At 34.9% G+C, this 25,958-nt stretch overlaps 1 protein-coding gene across 2 annotated transcripts in view; it reads right to left on the reverse strand.

The window, feature by feature from the left end:
- The window catches only part of MSRB3 (methionine sulfoxide reductase B3), a 143,585-nt gene that overhangs the window by 11,129 nt on the left and 106,498 nt on the right, over nucleotides 1–25,958 (reverse strand). For both annotated transcript variants that reach the window (XM_016139917.2, XM_016139918.2), the window contains one exon: nucleotides 279–376. In XM_016139917.2, coding sequence (XP_015995403.2) covers nucleotides 279–376 — 98 coding nt within the window. The remainder of the gene's footprint in view (nucleotides 1–278; nucleotides 377–25,958) is intronic.

Genomic DNA, 25,958 nt, shown 5'->3' on the forward strand with positions numbered 1-25,958 from the left:
CCCTAAGAAGAGTCCATTCCCCACTGTATTGAATCAACTGAAAATGACTTTTCCTACCAATGACTTTGTTTAATCATGTTGAAGCCAATGACTAACATTTAATTGGACTTGCTAAACACTCGAAGACTGAGATATCATGAGGACTTTAGAGAGACTTCATTGTGGTTGTCTGCCTCTTCTGTGATGTCACTTGGCTTTAGTTGCACAAGCAGGATTCTTGGAAGTGTTTACAATGCAGAATGAGCAGTATATTGGGTTTTCAGGTGGGGTTAACTCACCTGAGAGCAGCTTGTTTCCACCCTGTGCATCCCATAGGAAAAGTCATCTGTGAATGTGATTGCATCAGAACTGATCACATCGTGGAAGGAAGGCCAACCTGGGGCACGGCGGGCACAAGAACCGAAACAAAGAGGAGAGATATATAGCCGTGAGTTAAAATGCAATTTTAAAGAACTACTAGACAAAGAATGGAAATCTTTATATATATAAATCATGCTTAAATTTTTCAACCTAAAAAAAAAAAAAAAGTCAAAAGCTTAAGGTTAATGTATTTCGCAAGAGTGCAACTATTTTTTAAGAATAACTTTTTCTTCGCATTCAGATTATAGTTGCATTGGTATTTTCTGTTTCATGAGATATTCTTAGACCATCCAGTAGTTTCCTAGAGCATCCCTGAACTTATAAAACTCTCTCACCACTTTATCTTATCTCTCTTGTCTTCAGAGTCACCAGGCATGGCCCCAAAGCACTATGAGTCTTGATGTGTGACATTTTCCAAAATACAATCCAACTGGATGTTAACTTTTCAACCGTTCCACACCTCTTTAGGAAGAATGCTTTTTCAGTACTTAGTTTGCATGGTTAAAATACTAAAAAATGAATATTCTGTTGTTTCCATCTTAATCTAAGTTCTTGGGACAGTGGGGTATCTGGAAAGCATTGTTTCTATCTATTTTAAGGGCAAGAGGTTTGCTTACTTCATAGGAGAAAGCCCTAGAACAGTGTTCTTCGGGCATCTCTGGGTAGCACCTTTACTCAGATAGCATCTTGTTCCAATTTTCATTTATTCTAATGATTTTTAAAATATGCACATAGCTTTAAGAAACTGAATGGTAAATGGACCATAAAATGGTACAAATGTTTATTAGTGTAAAATCAGGTTTTATGTTCAGTACCTATGGGCATGTTTTCACATGTTTCCAGAAAATATGTCTGGAGTAACTGAGCTGAAGCCTACATCCCCAAAATGGTGAAAGAGGTGCAATGCTGCTGAATTGCTAGTATGATTTTTTTCTTTTTCAGAAGCCAAATTAATTCCCACATAAAGGAAGAAACCCTTTAAAAACATGGTGATTTGTGTTCATAACCCCCATTGCAAAACAAACAAACGAACAAACAAACCAGAATGCAAATTTCAACAATGAGATTTTCAATTTCAAACAAAACAAGTTATTTCAGGCCAATTTCTCATAAGAAACTCCAAAAGCTCCCCACTCCCCACTTATGACAATATAGCTTTTATAGTATTTGATTTATAATGATTACTTGATGCATTTACATATTCTTTGTTCAATGACAGAAGTGCCAATTGCTAATAAAAAGATGTTTAATGTAATATTTGAGGACATCAAAAATAATTTATTAAAAAAAAAAGAACATTCTGTATTTTTTTATCTCCCAAGTCAAAACTCATTTGATTGCAGTTTATGGCAATCAAATATTATGGGGGGACATATTTGATTAAATAATAACCAGATTAAGAATTAAAAGAGTTTTGTTTTAATTTACCATAATGCTGCTTTCCCCACACACATACATTTTCCTATTTCTAGAATCAAAAATAGGTACAGAGAAATATAAATATATATATATATGTGTGTGTGTGTGTGTGTGTGTGTGTGTGTACACATTCCCCCTCCAGTGCTACCCTGCATTATATATATACTTATCTTGTTCTACTCATCTCACTGGATTTGTGACTTATTTGCTTTCAGGCTTTCCTCCCTAACTTGGTGGTGAGAACTTCGAAGGCAGAGTCTGATCTCACCAGCTTGAGTATTCTCATTGACTACCATGGGCTATAGAACAAAGGCATAGCTCAAATGTTTAATTGATTTCCAATGAGTCTTAAACAAGAAAATTGGATGAATAATAATGGTACATCACAGAGTGGCACGAAAGAGAGAAAATATAGTCATATTTCTTTTTTAGAGACTAGATTAAGAAATATCAATGCGGATTCCACACTAGAGTATTCAACTTAGCTCAATCACTATAATTATGCTTCTTTATGTATGTGAAATAGACTTTCTATTGGCTTAGGACGGTAAAAACACGAAGATCATTTAGGTTGCTCTTCACAGGGTTTTGGGGAAAAATGAGGAACAGAAGAATGTTACTTGTCAGTGTTATAGAGGCAATATTGCCAGAGCCAAAACTAGAATCTGGGTATTCTGACTTTAGGGCTCTCTTCCTATATTCCACTTTCTTCCTCAACAAAAGACTGAGAGGTGGTTAATTTAAACACTAGTGGGGAAAGAGTTTGCAGATCTTAAAAAATAATTTACTATCATATCTAGATTAGGTGAGAGTTACACTGTTACATTTAGGCGCCTCTAGATAGAAGAGATAATGAATGGATCCTAAACAATACTGATTCTCTCGCCTTCGAATGACCAAATTGTTCAAATGGAAAGCCCAAGGGTAATGATGTAAATGCTGTAATCCAGTTTGAGACATAGATAATTTCTTATTCATTTATCTGAAACCACCACAAAGAATTAGAAACTCACTCTTAGATAATAATATTGAGAAAACTGTCAATTCTGTTTGGGATTTCTTAATACTAATTCTTTCCCAGTAATTGTGAATCATTGCCAACTAAAATTTGGGGGAGGGAGGTGAACTGCTTTCAGATGAGCTATTAGACCGTACAGCTATACATTTTGTCTCCATGAATTAAATATGTATATTATTTTCCAGAAGACTACATTCAAGAACAAAGCAAAGCAAGGTGAAGTCACATGGAGTAAAAGTTCACAAAAGATTTCAATGTTTCTGGGTAAACTATTGATACTTGAATAGTTTATTTATTGCTTACCATGATGTATTTAAATACTGGAGGAGATTCTAAAAAAAAAAAAAAAAAAAAAAAAAAGGATTTCAAAACTCCCCCAAATGCAGTATCCCTTTGCGCTGCAGAAGAAATGCAGTTTTAAAGATAGAATATACAGTCTGTCAGCCAATTCTTAATTAGTGGAGATCGACAATGAAACCATGCTGCAGACTATAACTCCATGTGATGGAATGCATTTCAAAAGAGAATCATGACCAACTTCACCAATAAGGTTAACGCAGGAGAATGTTTAGCTATTTTGTGAGGTCTCTCAAAAACTGAAGCTCTATAGAAAGAGTATCCATCAGAAAGGTAAGTCCTTATTGACAATCAAACTAAGAAGGACTTTCACCCAAGAATAAATTGTCTTATTGCAGAGAAGCCACAGTGATGACAGCACTTTGAAAGCGGAATTCCCTCATCATGTGAAAGTATTTAAAGGAGGAACTCTTCACTGCTGTAAAAATCCTCAAAGGAAACCTTGCCCCACTCCTAATAACAAGGAAAGTGCTTCAAAGGGTGATAGGCAAAGACTGAAGCAATCTGGGTCTTGTTGAGAAAATTATCTTGAGCAAAGTGTGGGGGGGGAGTGTTTATGTCAGTTTTGACATTAAAGAAAGATCATCCATCCTCCTTTCTTTCGGATTTCCCTTTTAGTCTTCTCATGTAACAATACATTATTTGTTTTGGATGCATTCCATGCACTTTTTAAAAGAAAAGTCAATTGAAAACCTGTATAAACAGAGTTGCCTCACCCCAGCCCCAATATATCCCTTTGTTTCTCTTTCATGAGGGTGGATTTGGGTGTATTATCATTTTATTTCCAAGAATATAAACGGCACTTTTTAGATATTAGCCTATTATTATCAAGAGTATCTTATATTCAATAAATTGCTTCTCCCCTCAAAGAAGTCTCACCCCCAGATAGCAAATAAATACAGGTACCACAGCTAGAGAAGACAAGTTGGAGTATGGCCGTTCTACTTCAATTTTATCCAACCATCAGGCCAAATCAATCTGCAGACATAATACAGCTGGTATGATGTGGCACTAATCCAGGATATGTTCATTTACATCTCAAATATAAGAGCAAGTGATCCAGTTTATTAATAGATCCTCAGAGCTTGCTACCATCTACACTAGAATGACTTTTTTCATATTGTAATAAAAAGAATTATTCCTCTTACTCATAATGTAGCTTAATAAAGCTGCTCTGAGTCTACTTGAATCCATAATTTAATAGTGACATAGCTCTCCACAAACAGTATTATGCTGACAATTTTTAAATGTTTCACTCCAACTGCCTCCTGAGAAAAACTTTCTCAGTTCTCTATCACAATCTTTTCCTACTTCCTGTCAAAAATCTTTGAAGTTGTTATAACTATCGACAGATTATAAACAGGTTGAAGCCAATTCCTTCCATACCATGTCTAGAAAATGTGTACCTCATTCCCCTACTCTTAATTTAGCAAGGATTGCTATACAGCTTCACTTGCCCTATATCCTCTGGAACCTCCAATAAAAACTAGAAACCTCAGGAAGTTGGCTACATGACCCATCAGCAGGACACTGCAGAAACTACCCATGACCAAGAATATACTGAACTGAAATGCAATTACAAATATTTTGTTATCTTCGAATGCAAAATAAATTTGAGCACAGTGAATCCAAGTTGAGTTTGGGTGATAGCTTAATAATGATGATATGTATTTCAGCATAGTTTCAGTGAGACGAGAGATTTGCAGATTCATATTTCTGTGTGTACCAATTCTCACAGCTCTAAAATTCCATGACCATATTTCAAAATGTATAGCATTTAGTTTCTCTGAAGTCAGAATCTGTCAATATCACTGATCACAATTCACATTACTAGCTACCTCAAGCCAAATAATAAAACTCTCTATGATGACCTGCTGCTAAAAAGAAATTTTGAACCTTAGAACTCTGATTATGTTTTTTTGTAGTGACTTTGGTTAATGAAATCCAGTAAGTTTCAACTGTATACTTTAACAGTAAGGCGCATATATATATATATATATTTACACTGTGTTCACCTCCCATAGATTTCTTTCTGTCACCACATATTTGACCCACTTTATCCCATCTACCTCCCAGAACTCTGATTCTTGACCAATTAATTATTCACTTCAATTGAAACTTCAAGAATAACTTTTATCTCATTTTTTAAAAAATGATTCTCTATTTCCCCTCAAAGACCCCAAAATTTAAGTAATCAACCAAATACATGCATGTAGTAGAAAATCAAATACAAGATGACTCACAGTGCGCATGCCACAATTTAAATTTAAAATAATTAAAATTAAATAAAATTAAATTTTCCATTCCTTAGCCATACCACATTTCAAGTTTTCAATGGTTACATGTAGATAATGGCTAATACATTAGACAACATAGATAAATATACAGAATATTTCCACCATCATTTCAACAGATATAAAACATTTCTAGTATTGGACAGTGCTATTGTAGACATTATAAATTGATTCCATCTTGTGAACAATGAAGATTTAGTATTCATACTTACACTAATCCTCTATCCCTTTCCCCTTCCAATTTTTAATACTTATATTATTTTTAATTATTTTCAAACCTTATTTGGTAACATCTGACGCTTGAACTAAGTTCAATAAGAGCAAAGAATTTATTTTGTTCACCACTGTATTGCCAATCACTTTAAATAATGCCTGTAACATAAGAGGTGTTGCAAAAAACTATCTAATGAATGACAAATGAATGCATGACTATCCTATAGCTTACTTAATTACTATCATTTGACTCTCCACTCAGTGAGACTGCCTTAGAGCCCTGATCCTCGCCCCATTTTTACTCCCCTCTCCCCAGCAATTCCAATGCCCAACCATAATTGTCTTCTATGCTTTTCTACAGATTGATTCTAAGAGTCGAAAACTAGTAAACAGTGTCTGTATCTTTATGGCTATATACAGAGCTAAAGAGTACTGGGATTATATTTCCTTCTCCAATGGTCCAAATGTCATATCCCAGGCTGCCTAAAGTCAAACGGATTTTCCTTTTTTTACACTGCATCACATGCTAAAAGGCATGTCGTGTTTTCTTTTATCTGTGTTTGGATGATGACTTTATTATATATACAATTGTACAATTTTTTCTGTAACTCAACATTTTAATTTTTTAATTTTTAATTACAAATATTTCAAATGTATATAAAAGCATACAAAATGTAATAGGCATCCATGATTTAACAGATATTAACTACTCAAACTTAACAGGTAATAACTTTTTTTCTATATTTGCTTCAGATTTTTCTTTTTCTAATAAAATAAGATATTATAATTACAGCCACATCTGCCTCCATCTCCTCATCTACTCCTCTACCTCCTGGTGCCCCTAAGATAATTATTTATGTACCATTCCCACACTTGTTTCATTCATTTTCTATGTAAAATGATATATGTTTTAAATGTTTAAAAATTTATATAAATGATATTACATCATAAATATCTTTAGGCAACTTATTTTTTCACATTATTCGTGGTCTCTAGTTGCTTGTTTTTACAGCGTCAACTTATTTCACAATCGAAATATTTCATACATCTCTGAGAATATGAATTAGAAAGTTGTTCTATTTTAGTTTTTCAATTATTCTCTAAAATATTTTTGCTTCCTCTGAGGCAATTGTTCTTTTTATCTTGGCTTTTGTCTTTTATGCTCTTGGTTTTCTGTGTGTATCTCTGAACCTTGATCAACCATTTCTATTTAAGAATGGCGGTCTGCATCAGTTATCCTATGCAGCTGATGGAGGTTTCTTCTGTTCTCAGGTACCGTACAGGTTTGTTTCCTTCTGGTGTTTTGACTCTGAACAGAAAAGCTGACTGAGAGCTCTGGGAACACTGTCACCATTTGCTGATGGACAAGCGTTTGTCCTAGGATTCCCTGAAGACCTGACTGGAGAATGGTTTAATATGGAGTACCACACTTCAATAGCAGCCCCAATTCCCCCTGACTAGCTGTTTAATATCTTAAGAGAACAGTCTTCCAGTTATTTTTTTCTTGTGGGTAATTGATGATCTGTCATTCTAAATATGAAAGTGAGGAAGATGTAAAACTGGTCTAGCTGTTCTTTAGACTTTCAGTTAAAACACCTCACTGTCGGTCCCCCATTTTGCTCTTGACAATTTTGTACTCTGAGCCTCTTTATAATTCTTATGGGCATCTCTGCAACAGCTCTTGTGCATATTTTGGACTATAGCTCTCTTTAATCAATTGTACCCATTAGTCCATTTCCATCAACTTTTTTTCTTGGAAAAATTGGTTGAATTCTCTTGTCCGCTCAAGACTCCCTCCCCAACTCATTTTTTTTTTTTGCAGTGTTTCTTCTTCTCCACACTCTTCCTCCTCTTCCTTTTCTTTTTCTTTTTCTTGTTCTCACTTTAAAAGGGTCTTTTTGGGAGAGGGTGAAACAATCATATATGCTCAATCATTTTGAACAAGAAGCCGAGACTTCTTTTCAATAACCTGCAGATTTTGCTCTCTTGATCTAATATTTTAAGGGAAGAAGCAACAGATTTCAGGCATCATAATTTTTCTATTAACCACAATTACATATTTTTTACCTTACTGATAAAAATACCAAAATCAATGTAAGGTTTAGCAGCTTTAACTGGGTCAGATTTGACTCTGGCTAAAAAGTGATCATGGCCTAAGTATATGAAATCCACACTTATACTATAACACCTGCAGTGGCCTCAGAGTTAAAATCAAGGCAGGTCAGAATAGTCTTCTATCCTAATTGGTTGGGGAGAAAGAAATTTCTTGAACTACTTTTCAACTTTATATTTGATTGTTAGATACAGTTTGAGAATTTATTATATTTCTGCCCTCATACCATTGCAAATATAAGGAAAAGTGTCCCCCTACACGTTGATGTTATGATTTCATTTCTGCAAACAAGCAATAGTCTCAAGAAGTAAACTATTCCAGTCAAGAAAATAGTGTAACCGTAATTATGGCAAAAAGAAAATCATTGGTTTTGGCAAACAATCTCCCATGCTCATTCAGCTTTATTAACCAGTACCTCAAATAAAAATATTTAAAATATTTATCTTAAAAAGCAAGAAGTTTAAAATATACATATAAATTACCTTAGCTCTACAGACTCTAAAAATTCATGAAAATAAGATGAGAAATGCTAATTTAAGTACAATGTATTATTCAAGCATAAATTGTATTTCGTTTATTAGTTACCTTGCTTTTTCATCTTGTTGGCAAGTAACTCCGTTGTTTTAAATGTCAGTGGCACTGCTGCCACGGACATTTTGAACAGCATGATGAGTGGGGGCCACCTGAAGGCTTTTAAGCGAACATGATCAGGTTGGCTTAAGGAAGATGGCTCTGAAGCAGACTAGAGAGTGGGAGGTAAGAGGGAGGATGAAAGCAGGTATATCAGATGGAAGACCTTATATGAGGACAGAATTGATGAAGTTCTAAATGAAGACAATTGCAAGGAGACTGGAAAGCTGGGGAGAGATTAGAGAGAGATTAGGAGAGCAGAATTCACTGATTCTGGTGACGGAGTTACCTGCGGGGGAGTGAAGGAGAAGGACGGAATCAAATTATACTGGGTTTCCAACTTATATGGCTAGCGAGATCATGCTGCTCATACATTTTTTTTCCCAGGGAAAATAATTAAGTCAGGTTAGTGTGGAAGTATCTAGGAGGCAGAGGGATGTGTGGGCTCAGAAGTGAGACGCTGGCTAGAGATACAGATATAAAAGTCATCGGAGCATAAAAGACAGTAAGGTTATAGATAAGAATGTTTAGGGGTCAAATATAGCCAGAGTGGAGAACAAGACAAGTATTTAAAAAGTAAGTTGAGGAATAAGAGTCAGTGAAGGAAAATAAAAGAGAGAATTTCAAGAAATAGCAGGACAAAAGGAACCAGGACAGAATTGGATAACAGAGAGAAAGTCGTTTAAAGTGGAAGGCAGACAGCAGTGACATAATCTCCAGAAAGGACAAGTCAAATAAGATCTGAGAGGACTTCTGAATTCAACAATTAGGAGATCTGGGGACTTTAAAAAGAGACATTTCAGTGCAATGATGACAGAGCTGAACCCTGCTGGGTTGAAAGGCATATGTGAAGTGGAAAGAGTGAACAAAAGCCTACTCTTCACAAAGCCTGGCTGGGAAGAAAGGTAAACTGGGTTGATGGTTATAATGATGTTTGTGCTAAAATGTTTGGGGGTCCCTCCCAATGACCCCACCTTTTCCTGTTTTCTAAAATGTTTAAAATGTTACAATATTACTTTCCTAATGTGATTTTTGCAATAAAATGAGTGATATGAAAATATTTAGACATACTGAAAAGTCTTAAGCATTACTCAAATGCTCCTTAGGATACTGAACAGAAACTATATTTGAATAAAGACCTAGATAACTAAAAGAAAATCCATCCCTAGAACCTTTTCTATCTTCATTTTATTTTTCAGTTGTTTGTTTGTTGTTGTTTGTAATACCTCTTGGTCTACAATACTGGGAGTCATGAGTGTAATGTTTTAAACAACGATGGTAATCTGTTTTGCTTTTTGGCACAAAGTAGGTGCTCTATGAACATGGTCGAGTAAATGAATCCAGAGCTTTAATTCTTGGTCAGGTTCCCCTGTCAAATATGTTCACAGCACCCAGTGCTTTCTCTTCAAAGCGTGTATCACAGTTTGCAGTTACTTATTTATATGGGCAATCTTTTATTAATGTCTGCTTCTCTCACCAAGCTCCATAAGACCACGATTGCTTTACTACTGTATCCTAAGCCCCTAGCTCATGAAAATATTTGTTGAATGAATTAGTAAATACCACATTTCATTATTTAACAACAAAATTGGCCTTATGTAAAAGATTATCACTTAGTTTGGTTATGTCTATCACCAGGCCAATTGAAGAAATAAAAAAATAGGCAAAGAATTTCTACTAGTTTGCTTTAGGCATTTTAAAATATACATCAAATTTAATATGTTTATTTTCCTGGCTATCAAAAATAGTACACTTCTTCGAACTGATTATAATTTCATATGTGGAAACCACACAACCTTATCATCCATAATCATTTCAGGCATTCGAACTATTAAAGGAGAATATGACTGAAGACTGTCAAGAGTACTGAGGTGTCCTCTGGGCAGTGTGAACATCTGGTGTCTGTTCTCTTTGGAGATTAACAACAGAGCTATATTGCAGCAGGCTTTGCTAATTCCTTTGAGCCCTGCGCAGCATTTTTAAATGGTTCCAAACACACAAGGTTTCTAATTGGTATGGATTTCATCCACAGTTTTCATGAGATCTCAAAATATGTCAGAAACTCCCAGGCAGGAATTGACAGGGGCAAGCTTCCCTGTTTCCCTTTGTGGAGGTGGCTATTAATAATTTTTTTTCAGGTTCAATAAAATTACTGAACTCAAACCATTTCAACTGAAAAATCGGGGAGGAAGACTTTATTTTCCCTGGCCTGAACAGTCTCTTGCTACTTTAAATCACAGTTAATGTTTTAAAAAATATATCTTACACATAAGTCAGTTGTAGACTTTTAGCATCAAAGGATCTGAGCGACATCACATGTAACGGCCTGACCTTTAGCCATAATTTCTAAGTGCCATTAAAAAATGTCTCTCAAACCGGTCTTAAATTTAGTGTTGACCTAGTCACCTTGATCCAAAAACATTCAACTTTAGATGATTATTTTATTTTGTTTCCAAAAGCTCTTCAGTCCAATGAGGTATCCATTAGGGAAGCTTCACAAAGAGTTTAGAGTTTGTTTAGAATTTATTAGCTACATCGGACAGGAAGATGGTGATTTGGGTTGCTTGCTGAGTGAAGATTATTTACTGTGCTTAACTGACCTTAAGAATACCAGGAGGGATATAGGATGGGGAAATTCAAAGAAATACAGATTCTATTCTCTGCGATATTCAATCCAGACTGAAAGTGAAATGTTCCATTCAGCTGCAGTCCTGAATTAGGTCTATTCACTACATAGCATTATTTGGGAATGTCAAATTATTACATACATTCTTTATTTAGTTGGGTACCTATCAAAAATTTCAGAATAATTCCTCTCCAAAATATGTGTGGCTGGTAAAATATAAGATTACTTCCTCTAAGAGAGAGTGAAGCCTTGAAATTCTTTTACTTATCTAAATTTACTCCTGATATTTTTCTCTAACTGAAATTACTCTAAACTTCTGAATAGGCTTTAAATTTTTATTGTATTATGTACTTTTAAGCACTACACCCTGAAATAAAATATTTCCTTGTTTTCATAAATCTCTAATCCTTCACTTGGCTACACAACTTTTTATGATGCATCAAAACTTTCTGACAACTTATCTTGAAAAAAATATTTTGAAACAGAGCAGATTGCTCGCAAAAGCTATTGAACACAAATATCTCAGAACAAAATAATTGCTTAGATTTCTTTACACAACAAAAGATGTTTTGCCTTTGTGGCACACATGGCAGGCAAAGTTGAAGCAAATTACAAACGCTGTACATTTCCTAATATTTTAAATTTTTTAATAAATTATATCAGAAGGCATCAAACCAGGATAGACTCTGAAAACTATTCATTCTCTTTTAAAGCTTTTAGGGAAATCTTGGCCCACGCCCAATCTCCATTACTCTGCTCTTCTTTTTAATATATTTCATCACATTCTCATATATGATAACCTACTGTTTATAATGTCTTTATTTGTTTGTTTCTTGTCTGTATTCCCCCAACTATAATGAATGATCCATGTGGTCAGAGATAATTTAGTTCCTGATGCATCCAAAGCTCCTAGAATGGTGACTGGCATTTAACAGATTTTGGTTGAATACATTTTCTACATATATACTCTTGTTACTCTAGAAGTCTAGAATTTAAAATTAATCCTTGCTTTGGTTTCAAAATACACAGTCACAAAAGTCTTTGTTATAGAATTAGTTATCGAGTCTCCAGGTCACTAACTAATATTTACTGAAGATTTTGGTACCTGGCTGGCAGTCTTCTCTCCACCCCAAACTCCTACTAATATTTTAAGGCCCTCCATGAAGGTAATCCAGTTAATATCCCTCAGATCAACATAAGAGAGCTGCAACTAAATCAGTCCGTGGAGCCAAAGTCCTGTATCGAGCAAAGACTCATGGGTACAAGTAGCCTTTTCAGTGTGAAAGTTTCAATGGCTTTGATTCAGACCACTGAAAAGCTGAATGCATTAAAAATTAGATATCACTACATGATAAAAGGTTAAACTTCAGATGGATGAAACTGGCTAAAGTGGTATAGTCCTGCACACATATTTTAATTTGGAACTGAACCACCAAGACAAAAATAAATAAATAAATAAATAGAATTCCATAAAGGTCAGAGCACACACATGTATATTTCATGGCCTATAGGCTGACATATCAATCTGTTGGTTATGTAGTAATATTTAAGTTTTACCCCACTAACCCAGGTGTAAATAGTGTATGGTGCAGGTGCAAGACTAGGCTCCTTAGTACTGAGTAGACATTAAATAAATACTTGTTGACTATGTGAACGAAATTGGGACTGAAGAAGTATTAACAAAAATTGTGAAAATGATATTATGATAAATCAATATATGTAATTCAGACATTTTGACAAAGATCATCTTTTTTTGTATTTATTGTTCCTTATTACAGTGGTCCAGAGTATACAGTATTCCATGGATTACTATCTCTTGGTAGTATGTCAGGGGCTATCTATGCAATTTCTTTGACCTTTTCTAGTTGGGCAGCATAAAATTTTGCAAAGCGTGGTCAGCATCCATAAACATAAAGCACTCTAGCACTGTTGTGGCAATATACAGTCTCCTTTTATTTGGGTATTTGGCCTCCTTTTAGTGTAAAAAAAAAAACAATTAAGTCCAGCCATGTATACGTAACAGTCAAAATCATGGTCTTAAAGACTAGGTAAAAATTAGTTTTTAATTACATTTCCCATATTAGAAAATGCCCTTAGGGGAAATTTTGCCAAGGTCTGGTGCCATATAAAAGATTTTTTTAAATCGCCTACTTTAACTTAAGGTGTAAATTAAGAAGAGCCAGTATAATAGCTCTTTGATCTTTAACAGATTTTATTTTTGCGTATTTTTATTTGTAATGTCTCTCTCACACAAATAATTTTTACTTCTCAATTAATCTCAGCTTTTCACTCAGTTCCAGGTATTGCCCTGGGTTTCTGGCTTTCAAGATATCATAATGTTAATACTCTTTTAAAGCCTTGTTGCTTAGCTCTTGTTCCTTTTTTAAAATGTCATACACACACTTATTAACCATATATAAATGCATAAATGTGAATATATTATACATACTTTAAAGGCAAACCTTTTCCCCATATTTTCTTGGCCCTTTCCCTCACACTGCAGTAAACCTATGTTAATAATCTAATAAGGGTTCTACCCCATTTTTGCCCATATTCTCATAGTCTTACAAAATCATAAGTATCCACATACACATAAATGTAAATGTTCTAGTACCTGCATAATATTCCACAGACAAGGTAACCCACATTGAATTTATAGTCTAGGCCTGTGGGGCCTTTGTATCAAAACACCAACTCTGAAGCGGGAGAACAGTTTGAAACTCTAAAGTGCCCCAAAAGTCGGTAAATGCTAAATGTCGTGAATTCAAAAGTGGATGCAGAAGACAAGACACAAATTTCAGTCATACCGTTAAAGAGGACTCAGCATTGCTCCTACCCCAGTTCTCCTAAGTTGCTGACAGGTTAATAATCCATGTTCCTCGTGCTTTTGTGTGAATGCAGTCTACAGACAAAGTTCAGGTAAACAGGGGAGAGGCTCAAGGAGAAACCACCTATCACTATTTTTGGACCAAAAAAAAAAATCTTCAGAACCTCCTTCGTAATGATCAAACTAAGAAAGAAAGCAAGGAAGTGTCCAATAAAAGAAGTCTAAGTTCTTAGAAGACAAATAACAGGCTTTTTTCCTGGAAGTTTTATCTCAGAAAACAAAGACATTAAACCACAAACAATTCATCATTCTCAAGGAAATTAAAGAGAATATGGACTCTATAAGAGATTTTGAAAAGAGATCAATGGACAACAGAATGAAATGAAAAATGATTGGTAGTCAAGGGAAAAAGAAAAGAATCCCTGTTTGTTCAGAAATAAAAAGTGCATTATAAATATCTAAGAGCGAAACTGACACAGGAGAAAATCAAATCTCTGACAAAAATATCTCAAGAAAACTGAATGTGAGAGAAAAAAGACAAATAAATCTAAATATGTATATAATATATAAACATATAAATTTGTATGTATAAATGATATATTCAGAGAGCAGATGACAAAAAATGGAGACCCTAAACAGAAAATAAAATGAATAAAAGATAAACATTTCCCAAGTTAAAACAGAAGGAATATTTCCTAAAATGAAGAATTAAATCTATAAATCATAGGAGTTCAAGGTGTTTCAGGAAAATTAATACAGACCATCAAAACAATTATACTGAGGAAATTACTTGACATTCAAGATATAAATTCCTGTGAGTATCCAGGCAGAAAAATCAGTTTCCCACAAGAAAAAAAAATTATGTCATCTCTTTGCTTACTTCACTTAAGGGTCATTTAAGATCTATTTTTAAAAAATTGTTGGGTTTTTTCCTTCTATATCAGTCCCTCCATATCTGTGGGTTTGCTTTCCATGGTTCCAGTTACCGCAGTCAACCATAGTCTGAAAGTATCAAATGAAAAATTCTAGAAATAAACAATTCATAAGTGTTAAATTGCACGCCATTCTGTGAAGCGTGATGAAATCTCACACCATCCCCAATCCATATTGCACAGGATGTGAACCATCACTTGGTCCAGAGTATCCACGGTGTATATAGTTCCCACCTGTTAGTCATTTAGTCACTTAACTGTCTTGGTTATCAGATTGACTGTTGAGGTACTGCATTGCTTGTGTTCAAGTAAGCCTTAATTTACCTATTAATGGGCTCTAAGTATAAGATCAGTGATGCTGGCAATTAGGATATGCAAAGGAGAAGCTGTAAAGTGCTCCCTTTGAGTGAAAAGGTGAGTATGTGTGTATGTATGAATGTATGTATAAAAGAAGATATAATATATGTAGAGATTGGTACTATCTGAGATTTCAAGACCCACTGGGTTTCCCTTGAGGATGAGGGGGTACTTTATTATTAATTTTGACTTTCCTATATTTTACTTAGATGTTGTGATTTGTATAGTTTTGTTTAGTTTAACTTATGGTTTTATCAGTGATTTATACTATAAGACCTATAATTTCATAACTCTTCTTTGGTTACTTGAAAAGAAGTTGGTTATGTCCTCTGTAGGATACAAAAGTTTATATACATTACCACTTCATCCTGTGAATTATGTTGAGTAGTCAGATCTCCATGTGTTTATTTTTGCCATTTTCATCTGAGAGAGATATATTAGTCTCTCACTATGCTTGTGTTTCAATTTCATCTACCTCTAGCAATTTTTACATGTGTACTTTGGAGCTATGTTATTTGCATATGTAGTTTCAAGATCATTACATCTTCTTCATGAATTGCAGCCTTGGCCAATTAAAAAAAAAGACTTTGAAATGTTTGATTTTTTTTTTTTGCCTTTAATTTCATTTTGATACTAAAACGTGACTCTTTCACTTAGTTTGCTGTATCTTTGCTATCCCTCTGTTTTTAACTTTTCTGCGTCATTTTGCTCTGAGTATCCCTTTTATATAGAGTACCTCTTAGAAAGTTTGATTCTTTATACTAACCTTGAGGATAGTTATGTCTTAAGGAAAGCTTATTCCATTTAAATTTATATGAAAACAAATATACTTCATCTCAACTTGTCATCTTATTTTCTGACTTTATGTCATTGTGATTTCCCTATTCCTTAAAGGGTTTCCTTTCATTTTTTTCTCTAGTAGATTGGTAGACATATATAGTATCTTAAATTTAGAATGGATTACCTTCCACTGTTCAAACACATTTTAAATTTGCTTATATTAATTACATGCAATGAAACATATCTACTGAAAACCTTATGTGTAAGATGAGGAAATTAGCACACATTTACTCATTCTCATATCTTTCTTTCCTTATTCTACTTTTTACGGTAGGCTTGATCTGGGATTTTTGACCCCAGCTGTTATTTGTAAAACTACCCATTTTTACTTGATGCAGTTCCCTTTTCAAAAATCATTTTGATGTTATATTTTGTGGTGATACTCTACCAGAAACAATGACTTAAACTTAATTCTATGTTCATTGTTTTATGCTCACAAATAGTCTTTATATACTACAATTTCTCCATAATCAAATTTATTTTGGTTCATTTCTCAGCTCCTTGGAATACTTCTTATGTCATTTTTTCAAAAAATGCATGTCAGCAATATGCTTCGTAAATAAATCTGAGAATATCTTCATGTTTCTTTCATAAAGGAATGACTGTTGACCAAATATAGAATTTAAGTCACAATCTTCTTTTTCTCACAACTTTAAAGCCAAATTGTGTCATCGTTTTCTGATGGATAAGGCTGAGAAGTTGTCTGAAACATGACTGATTTTTTTTCCTTCAGAAATTTTTTTTCTGTTTAAAAGCTTAAAATATAGTTTTGTGGGTTTTGCTTTTTGAAATTCAAATATTTCACCAGAATATGTCTAGATGCTGATATTTGTTCACTAATTCCAGCAAGGAGAGAGTAAATATGGTCTTTTAAATTTGAACTTCCTTAAAGCATAGGGAATGTAGTCAATAATTCTGTAATAACTATGATAACTATGTATAGTGCCAGGTGAGTACTAGACTAGTCAGGGGGATCACTTCGTAAATTTATAAATGTCTAACCACTATGCTGCATACATGAAATTGCTGTAAGACTGAATGTGAAAAAAAAAAAAATCTTGACCTTCCTATATTTATTAATAGACCCCTTGTTGTTTTCTTTACTGTTTGTTTTTTTCTGTTTTCTTCCTAAGGGACAGCAACTATCTACTTAGTTGGATCATTGTTTTCTATCTTCTACATCTCTCATCTTATTGCTGACCATCTTCCAATCATTTTCTTTTCCTCCTCTGCTTTATAGGATTGTTCGTCAAGTGACTCTCCAGATTACCAATTATATATTTAGCAGATTTCATTTGGTTCTTCTAATGAAGTTTTCAATTTGACTATAGCATTGTTAGTTTCTTTGAAGAATTTTTCTTGATTCTAACCAACTCTGTTACAGCTTAGTCTGTGATCACATTTCATCTTTCATCTCTTTCATAGAGTTTTTAAAGCTTTTATTGAGTGCAAATGTTTTTCCCACAACATTTTAAGATGTATGCATGCTGTCCCCCAACATTTTGTTATTATTTGCTTACATTGCCCCAGTATTTTCTAAGTTCCATGTATGTTCGTTTTCTCCTTCTCATGTTGATCAGAAGAAGTGTACTTTGGCCTGCTACCGGCCCCAAATTAATATGAGCATGTTCTCCTTCAATCCTTTCACTGTCTACCTATAGATGGAAGACAAGTCTCCTCTTAGATGGAAAGATGGAGATTTGACAAGTTTATCTTTATATTACCAGTTCAGCGATCCAATACACTGAGGGATATAAGAGGAAGCGGGTGTTACAGGTTGTGACTATTGGGAATATTTGTCTCTGTATTTCTTTCACTGTGTTTGGGAAAACGTTTATGCAAAGGACCATTTTTTTCTACATGTAATTTACTCTTTGGCCTGGCCTCCTTTGCAAGTATATGACGGGACTATATTTGGAGTCTATCTGGTTGCCAGCTACTGTCTGGCCTAACAAGGACAGGTCCAAATTCTTACCTATGTTGTGTAATGGTAATTACCTTTAGACCTCTCCAGTCAATTGCATCTGAATATAGTTGTTCCAAACGGTGAAAGGATTTCCAGATGGAAAGTTTCCCACCTGGCCCAAAGACTAACCTAGCCTCTAAGCTCTCAACTCTTCCACTTCAAAAGTGTTATTTGAGTTCTGTCTGGACCACCCTAACTTAAAACTATAACACTTTCTCATGAGTATCATCTATTAATCACCTCCTAATTTACCTTATCTGGAAGGAATTCTCAATGTTTTAATTTTCTTATACATTCCTTTGGTTATTTTCATTGAGATTTGGGAGAGTAGGGGAGAAAGAGATGTCTTTTCATCTTGCCATTGTACCTTAGAGTCTAAATTCCCCTCCTCCTTAATCTTTAGTTATTATGGTTTGAAGAAATTTTTTAATAGAGCTTTTGAAAATAACTACTATTAAATAAAAGTGAAGGTAAATAACATTAGAGAATATATTTTATACATTGTAATTTATAATAATAAATATGTATTTGTCTTCATCCCTGTTCCTGACAAGATCTCTAAAGGAAGCATGCAAACCTATGTGGCCTCTGGGACACAATTACATAAAATATAATGATGTACTAGGTAATTATTAATGACTAAATGAGATTCCAGTAATGTGTCATTACCTTTTGACTTTTATGATCATCTTGCTGTAAAGAATCTGTGATATTGTGATTTATAATAAAAAATATACATTTGGTCTTTGTCCCTTTCCTGGCACAAACTCCTAAAACCCTTGGAATTTCCTGAGTGATTAGAGTGACAAAGGTGTCTTTTGTTATTTATTAGAGGCCCCTTTCAACCATATCTGAGTTTATGTTAATGAGATGACTTTAGGGGCTTTCCAAAAGCATGTAATGATAATATGTGCTACATTCCAAGGACTTATATTTTCTGTATATAGGTAAATAGCAAGTAATTATTGCATTGATTTTTCTTTACTCTACAAATAAATAATATATTAATCAACCAAGTAAAACACCAATCTGGTACATATATCCTTCTATGATTTATAAATAGAATCTCTTCTTTTATTGATTTAAAATTTTTAAAAAGATCTGTGCTGAAAAATGAGAAAGTACCCATAAAACAAATATTATATAAGTACCTAGCTTTTGGTTAAAATTCTAGGTTTGTTTTTAAAGACACCAAATGCACTGAAGTCTAGTAAAAAAAAAAAAAAATCCCTGGTAATCAACTTCTGAATTTGTTAGTGCTGATGTTCTCCTAGCCTTCCATTTTTCATTTGTATCATGCTAGATGAATCTTGCCAAATAGCATATCCAGATTTATACTTCGGTCTCCTCTGTGCATGCTCACCTGCCATTTATTATCAGAACACAGTTAGGCATTATCTTTTAAAACACACAAAGACATGCACACGTGGATGAAGCTCTTTACATAACCGAAGTGTGGATTAACAATAATCACAAAGAATTTCTGAAACTCGCGTGCCAAAAAGTATCATCTTCACTTTCCTGGACCTTTCAAATGGGAACACACAAGGGTTCTGGCTTTCCACTATAACCTGACTTTCACCTTCAAAAAGAGCTTTAAAAAAGAAAAAAGATGAGGAAAAAGGATATCCAAAGGCATTTCTCATCAATTGCTAAACGGTCCAATATATTTGTAACTCTATCTCCTTTTCCTTTACACCAGTGAGTGATGAAAACCTGATGGGACAAGCAAGCAACACACTAACATCAAGTCACTTGAGGGTATTCACAGAAATAGACAAAAACAGCCACAAAAAGATTAATGCTAGGAACTGCATAAGCAGCAAGTGAAAACATTTCCATCATGAAAGGAAGAGGTTAAAACATTTAAGAAAATTTCTGAATAAAATTACTATGCCTAAGGTAGTGAAACGATTAATTTTTCAATTTTCTTGAGAAACAAGAGTCAATCTGTGACCCTACTCCCCAGGTATTACATCCAGACCTCAAGAACACAGTCATTTAGAAAGTAAGTGCCTCAAGGAGTCCAGCTAAAACTACAAAGATGTGAGATTCCAGTCAGACACAGGAAATCCTTTGGGGAATAAAAGTATTTTATGACTCATAAGATTAAAATCTCTTGAATACTCAACTAAAGTAATCTAATGAAATATTGTCACCAGGAAAGGGGTTTGATGAATTTATGTGTTGTGTAGGAAAATTTTTAAGCAAAACAGGAAATTGAACAAACTTGAACCAAATTCATTTATAATTTTTCCTTTCAGGGTAAAACTAACTTCAAGGACACCAGAATTCCTTATACAATGTGACATTTTGTAGAATGCCGGATTTTTAACTACTGGGATTTTAAGCAAAATTTCATGCCCAGGATGCAAACCTGGGTCATTTTGAAGGTTCTTGGTCTTCAATTTTAATACACTTTGAAAGAAGTTATAAGAGATGAAGGTAAAGGCTTGAGCCAGATGCCAACATAAAGGCATAAAGGGAAAGAAGGAGGTCAAGATTTTCCTGGGGAGATCTCGACAACAATAAAAACTCAGACAACATTATTTTCTTGACTTTAGATGATGCTTAAGCATAAAAGATAGTCGACATTAAGGCGGCTACCTTAAAACATTTTCTATTTTTTTCGAACTTAATTCTAATTCAAAATTTTGCCTGTTCTCTATGAAGTTCTCTTATGGTAACAGGTTGTAAAAACAAAGCAAGCAATGAAAGCCCTCTGTTTAATCTTTCCCAAGGACAAACACAGTGTAATGTATAATATGTAAATATGAGTTAGACTACAAATTACTTTTATTTAATTTAGTCTAGTGCTTAGCTTCACCTCTGAAATATCAGTCTGCATCCTTCTATTTTGGTTTGATTCTATAGTACACTTAAAACAGTAAATGTTTACATTAAAAGGACAAGAGAATGTGTGATGTATTTTAACTGTCAAAAGTGTTGTGAACAGCAGCAGCTGGAAGAAGAATGTGTATTCCACTTCGCTGTTGTCCTGGAGCCTTTTAGATTCTTCAAATCAGCGGTTACATGCTTCGGTGCTCATATATATATTTTTTTAATTTGACTGCCATGTTGGAGAAATGTAGTAAAATTTCTAGAGTTCACCTTTGGCCTTTGCACTGGGTTCTACACTAACTCTCCCGGTGCAGGGATTGAACTGGCCACTGGACATGGAGATTTTCTTTCATTTTTTAGGTTGCTGATACAGATGAAGACAAAAGCCAGGAGGCAGGAGGAAAGGAGAGGAGTTCCACCCTGGGTGTTACTTAGAGGTCTCTATGAACTGTGCTTAGTCCACTTCCTTTGCAATCATCCTTCACATCATCCTGAATTCATTATGACACGGCTCCTGTCAAAGGCCTGCTCAGAAGACTGAACACTGAAAATAAGTCGATTCCCTAATATTTCCAGATCTGGTGAAATTCCACCAATAAAACTGAAGAGAGAAATGTATAACACTCTTACTTTCCCTGTAGTGATTTCAGGACAAGTGGGAACACGGCTGGAGAAAAGTGACACCTAAGGCTATGTTGGGGGATGAGGACGACCAACATGCGCATAATCACACTTTGGGTTTGATATGTTCAAGAAATTTTTGAAGGTGGACAAAAGGCTACATGATCCAACTCTTACCCGCCTCTCAAAACACATCTTGAACCATTCTCCCAATTGTGCTCCAACCACACTGGTCTTCTTTCAGTTCCTCTAACATATCGAATTCGTTGCTGTCTCAGGGTCCACTGTATTTTCTTTCTCCTCTGCTTAGAACATTCCCCAAACTCTTTTTTTGGATTCTCATACTTCAGACCTTAGCTCAAAGATCACCTCCTCACTGAGGCTTTCTCCGAGATCTCTATCTAAATTAGTGCCTACCCCAAACCCCTCCACCACTACCATTCCCTATCATTTGATCCTTTCTATTTCCTTTATACCTCTATCAGATGTTATCATGTTTATTCGTTTACTTGTTTAGTGCCAGATACATATAAACACTAGGATGTAAACTCCTTAAGAGCAGATCTGCATGTCTACCTTTGTCACTACTGTTCATAAAGCAGTAAATATTTAGTGAATAAATGTGTTTAACACTCTACTAGAGGCTGAGGATAAAACTACATGAAATGATACAGACTCAACCTTACAAATCTTATAAAGAGAATGGAGACTGATGAGTAATCATAATTTAGTAAGATAATTGTTTTATAGGGGGCACATAAGTCTAGTAGAAAGAGCTTCCATATGTCTATCTTAAAGAAAAAAAAATCTATTCCAAGGGAGGGGGCTGTGTGTGCAAAGGCACAGAAATAGCCATTAACAGCACAATTCTGTTCTGGGGGAATTCATTAAGGTGTCATAAAATATAAATTGCTATGGGTAAAGGTGAGGAGAAAGGAATTAACCTTGGACAGAGAGGATCCAGGTCATCGAAGTCCTTCTTCGCCATGCAAAGGGAGAAAGATTTCATTCTATGACCAATGGGAAAAATTCTTGGCAGAGGGGTAACATGGTCAGATTTGCATTTTAGAAAAACAATTCTGATAACTGATTTAGGTGATTTAGAAATCATATTATGGGCAGGTAGCAGAGAGACAGCAATAAACAGGTACCATAGAGAGGAAGAGGGACTCAATGGCAGGAAAAGCTCCAATTTTGCTGAATATCCATCTTGTCTCTGGATAGTTTTGTTAGGTCATATGCTATGGCATTCACCCATGGAGCAGCCTTGACAGAAAGTTCTAGATACTAGTGTCTATTTCAAGAAATTTTAGTCTACAGGGACTAAGTTGTTCAGTGGATAGGAAGCTTTTCCTTCTCTTTTGGGTATTTAACAGTCTCAGACATTCTTTCTCCTGAATACAGGCAGGATTTAGAGGTAGAATGCTGCCACTAAGCAAGGCATTCTGTTTCTTGGGTATATGGACATTTCTCATCATCTGGGCCCAAATTCTGTACCTCCAGTGCTAGTAGAAATAGTGTGATCTAAAATGTATTAAGGTAAATGGTAAGACATCATGTATGCAGGGCCAAAAAGTAGGGGCAAGAGGACTGGAAATCCTACCAGGCCAAGTACAGGAAAATTAGTGACGTGTAGGGTATGGCTGTAGCTTCAGGCACTTGAGTTGGTAAAAAAAATCTAACAGGTTAAAAACACTAGGCACCTATCACTGAATTTCCTGGATTGCCAAACAGACTGGAGATGAAGTGAGATAATGATATAATCTCCAACTTGGTGGAGAGCCCTATGGATTCATGACCTGCCAGTTGTGATCTTCCATACTCAGTTTTCTCAACCAGAGTTCCCAGAGAGAATTAAGCTCGAAAGCTCTGATGCAGGGCCTAACCTAAGGCATCCATTAGAAGCACCTAGAATGGTACTCACTATGTATCATCCTTAAGGAAACTGAGGAAATAGTTACCCAAATCAGTTTCTGTGGTCTATGGTTCAGATGAGGAACCCAGCGTAAAAAAGACAACAGGAGTTGCTATGCTGTCTCTGGCCTCAAGACGTCCACTTCGTCTCATTCCATTGCTTGGGACTATTCTCATTCAGGCTACCCACTCCCCTGACTAGCTCACTCCTACTCATTCTTAATTGTGACTTACAGTTAAAGGCCTTACTTGACCTCTTATATTATGTGAGTATGCCTTGAACTTGGGCAGCAAGGGGCCCAGATCATGAAAGCCCTTCTATGCCATGCAGAGGGAGAGAGATTTCATCTTGTACCAATCGTAAACCATTGAAAAACTCTAGGCAGAGAGATGAAGTGATCGGATTTGCTTATACCTTATCTTTGTAATCTTATTTTAAGAACTCATTCAATCAGGGCATGACCTGAGTCTATGCTGCACCATATATACTTAGTGCCCAGCCCATTAGAACATGAGTTGAACTGGTGTTTAAAAGAGTGAGGGAAGGAGGGGAGGAGGGGAGGAGGGAAGGAAGGAAGGAGGGAAGGAAGGAAGGAAGGAAGGAAGGAAGGAAGGAAGGAAGGAAGGAAGGAAGGAAAGAAGGAAGATCTGATATTTGAAAAAATGTACCTTGATTAGAAGGTAGGAAAGAGGGCATTTGAGCAATTTTATGAGATATTGTTAATACACACATGGGAAACTATCAAGTACTACTTACCAAAAATAGAGCACTGAATACCTCACAAGGAGTAGGAAAAGAAAATTAATATTATTAAGGGATACCAGGATCAATGCAATGAGACAGAGCTAGCTGTACTTTTAATATGCTGTTTCATGAGAAGGCACAGCCATTGAAACATCATTTTCAGTCCTAACTATTAAGCCTATCCAGTTAATTATGATGGTCTTGAACTACTAAGAAATCTTTGAACACAGCATATAATTTCAAAGCTCACAATAGGCAGACTGAAGGGCACAGGTGAAGGCGAAAGAAAGTAACCACTTATTCTTCTACTGGACTTCGAGACGGGAATATACATAACATGTTATAGGTACTAGGGTGGCTGTTCTTAAACGTTTTCAATGAGAGGAAACTTGTCAATTTTTTTTTTTCAGTAGTTTTAGTGGTTTCTACTAAGCCTGCTGCCTACTATGATGGCGCTTGTTTAAAGAAAATCTGCCAAGGTACTGACTACGAATAACTGAAATGGGCTTACCCATGCAAAATAATAATAAAAACTGTGATATAAAGGATAAAATAAAATTAAATAAAAAGGATTTGGAATCAAGTGAAAACGTGACTAGAGTAATGCTATCATGAGCACAGCTCTGAATTCCTGACTAGGTTCTCCCCCATGAGACGCTGGGAAATCCATGTGCTGCCTCTCTAAGCCAGTATCATTTGTAAAATAAGAGTGTACTACATGCTCTTTAATGTTCTTTTCTCAAGTACTAGCATTCTGTTCCTATAAAATCAAATCATGAAAAATCACGTCATCTGTTTTATATACACATATGTACATAAATTATTACATATTATATGTATTATATATTTAATAAACACTAAATATACATCTATAAACATAAAATATATAAATATATTACACATAATCTAGTTCAAAATAACTGCATCAATAAATTATGGAGTAGCAATACCACAATGATTCTTTCTTCCCTTTCACCAATAACATTTTTTGTCTTTCTAAAAAAGGAACCTATGATTGAATATCTGAAAACTAAAAATGGCTTTATAAAGGGAATTTTGTGAGAATTTAAGCATTTGCCCACCTAATGATCAAAAAGATATGGTGATCATTACAAATTTTTCAAAGGTAAAAGAGTACAAAGTTTGCATTCATTTGTACATGTGGGTTTTAAGAAGGAGCTCTGAGTATAATGGGTAGCATATGTACAAAGGTTGTACCAGTGACCATAGAAAGGACATTATATTCAACCACAGAATAAACAGATACATATAACTTATATAAAAAGAAATAACACAAGTAAGACTTTCTCATGGAAATCTCATGTTCCCATTCCCCTAAGCTTCTGAGAGAAAAATGTCACTAATCAAAAAGAATTAAAGTTTCCATAACATATTCAGAGCTAGGAACACCCGCCCTTTTGTTCATGTGAGACATCTTTTAGTTGTATGACTGCCATTATTATAAAAGTAGGAAAAACGAACTTAATGAAGTATACACTATCTAAAAACAGTACTCTATTTTGCTGAACTTTATTTATTTGAAAAATACACTTAACTGAAAACCTACACAATGGGTATCCAACAGATTCTCAAGTTGAAACAAAATAAGGACAATATTGTATATCAAATATGCTACTTCATAAGAGGGAAGGGAGATCTACTTGTTTAGTTCTGATAAATAAGACCCAAATGCCAAAGTGTAAAAAGCTCTCCAGCAAGTTTCACCTGGGGGAAGGGTTAATGGGAAGAAGCCAGACAGAACAGCAAATGTAATTCATACACTCATTCATTTCACATCATTCTCTTTATCTCTGCTTAGCTTGTCTGTATAAAAGATGAGCTAAACTCATCTGCTAAGAACACAAATAGTAATAGCCAGAAATGA

Source organism: Rousettus aegyptiacus, unplaced genomic scaffold (assembly GCF_014176215.1).
Source record: "Rousettus aegyptiacus isolate mRouAeg1 unplaced genomic scaffold, mRouAeg1.p scaffold_m13_p_2, whole genome shotgun sequence".
NCBI classification, from domain to species: Eukaryota; Metazoa; Chordata; class Mammalia; order Chiroptera; family Pteropodidae; genus Rousettus; species Rousettus aegyptiacus.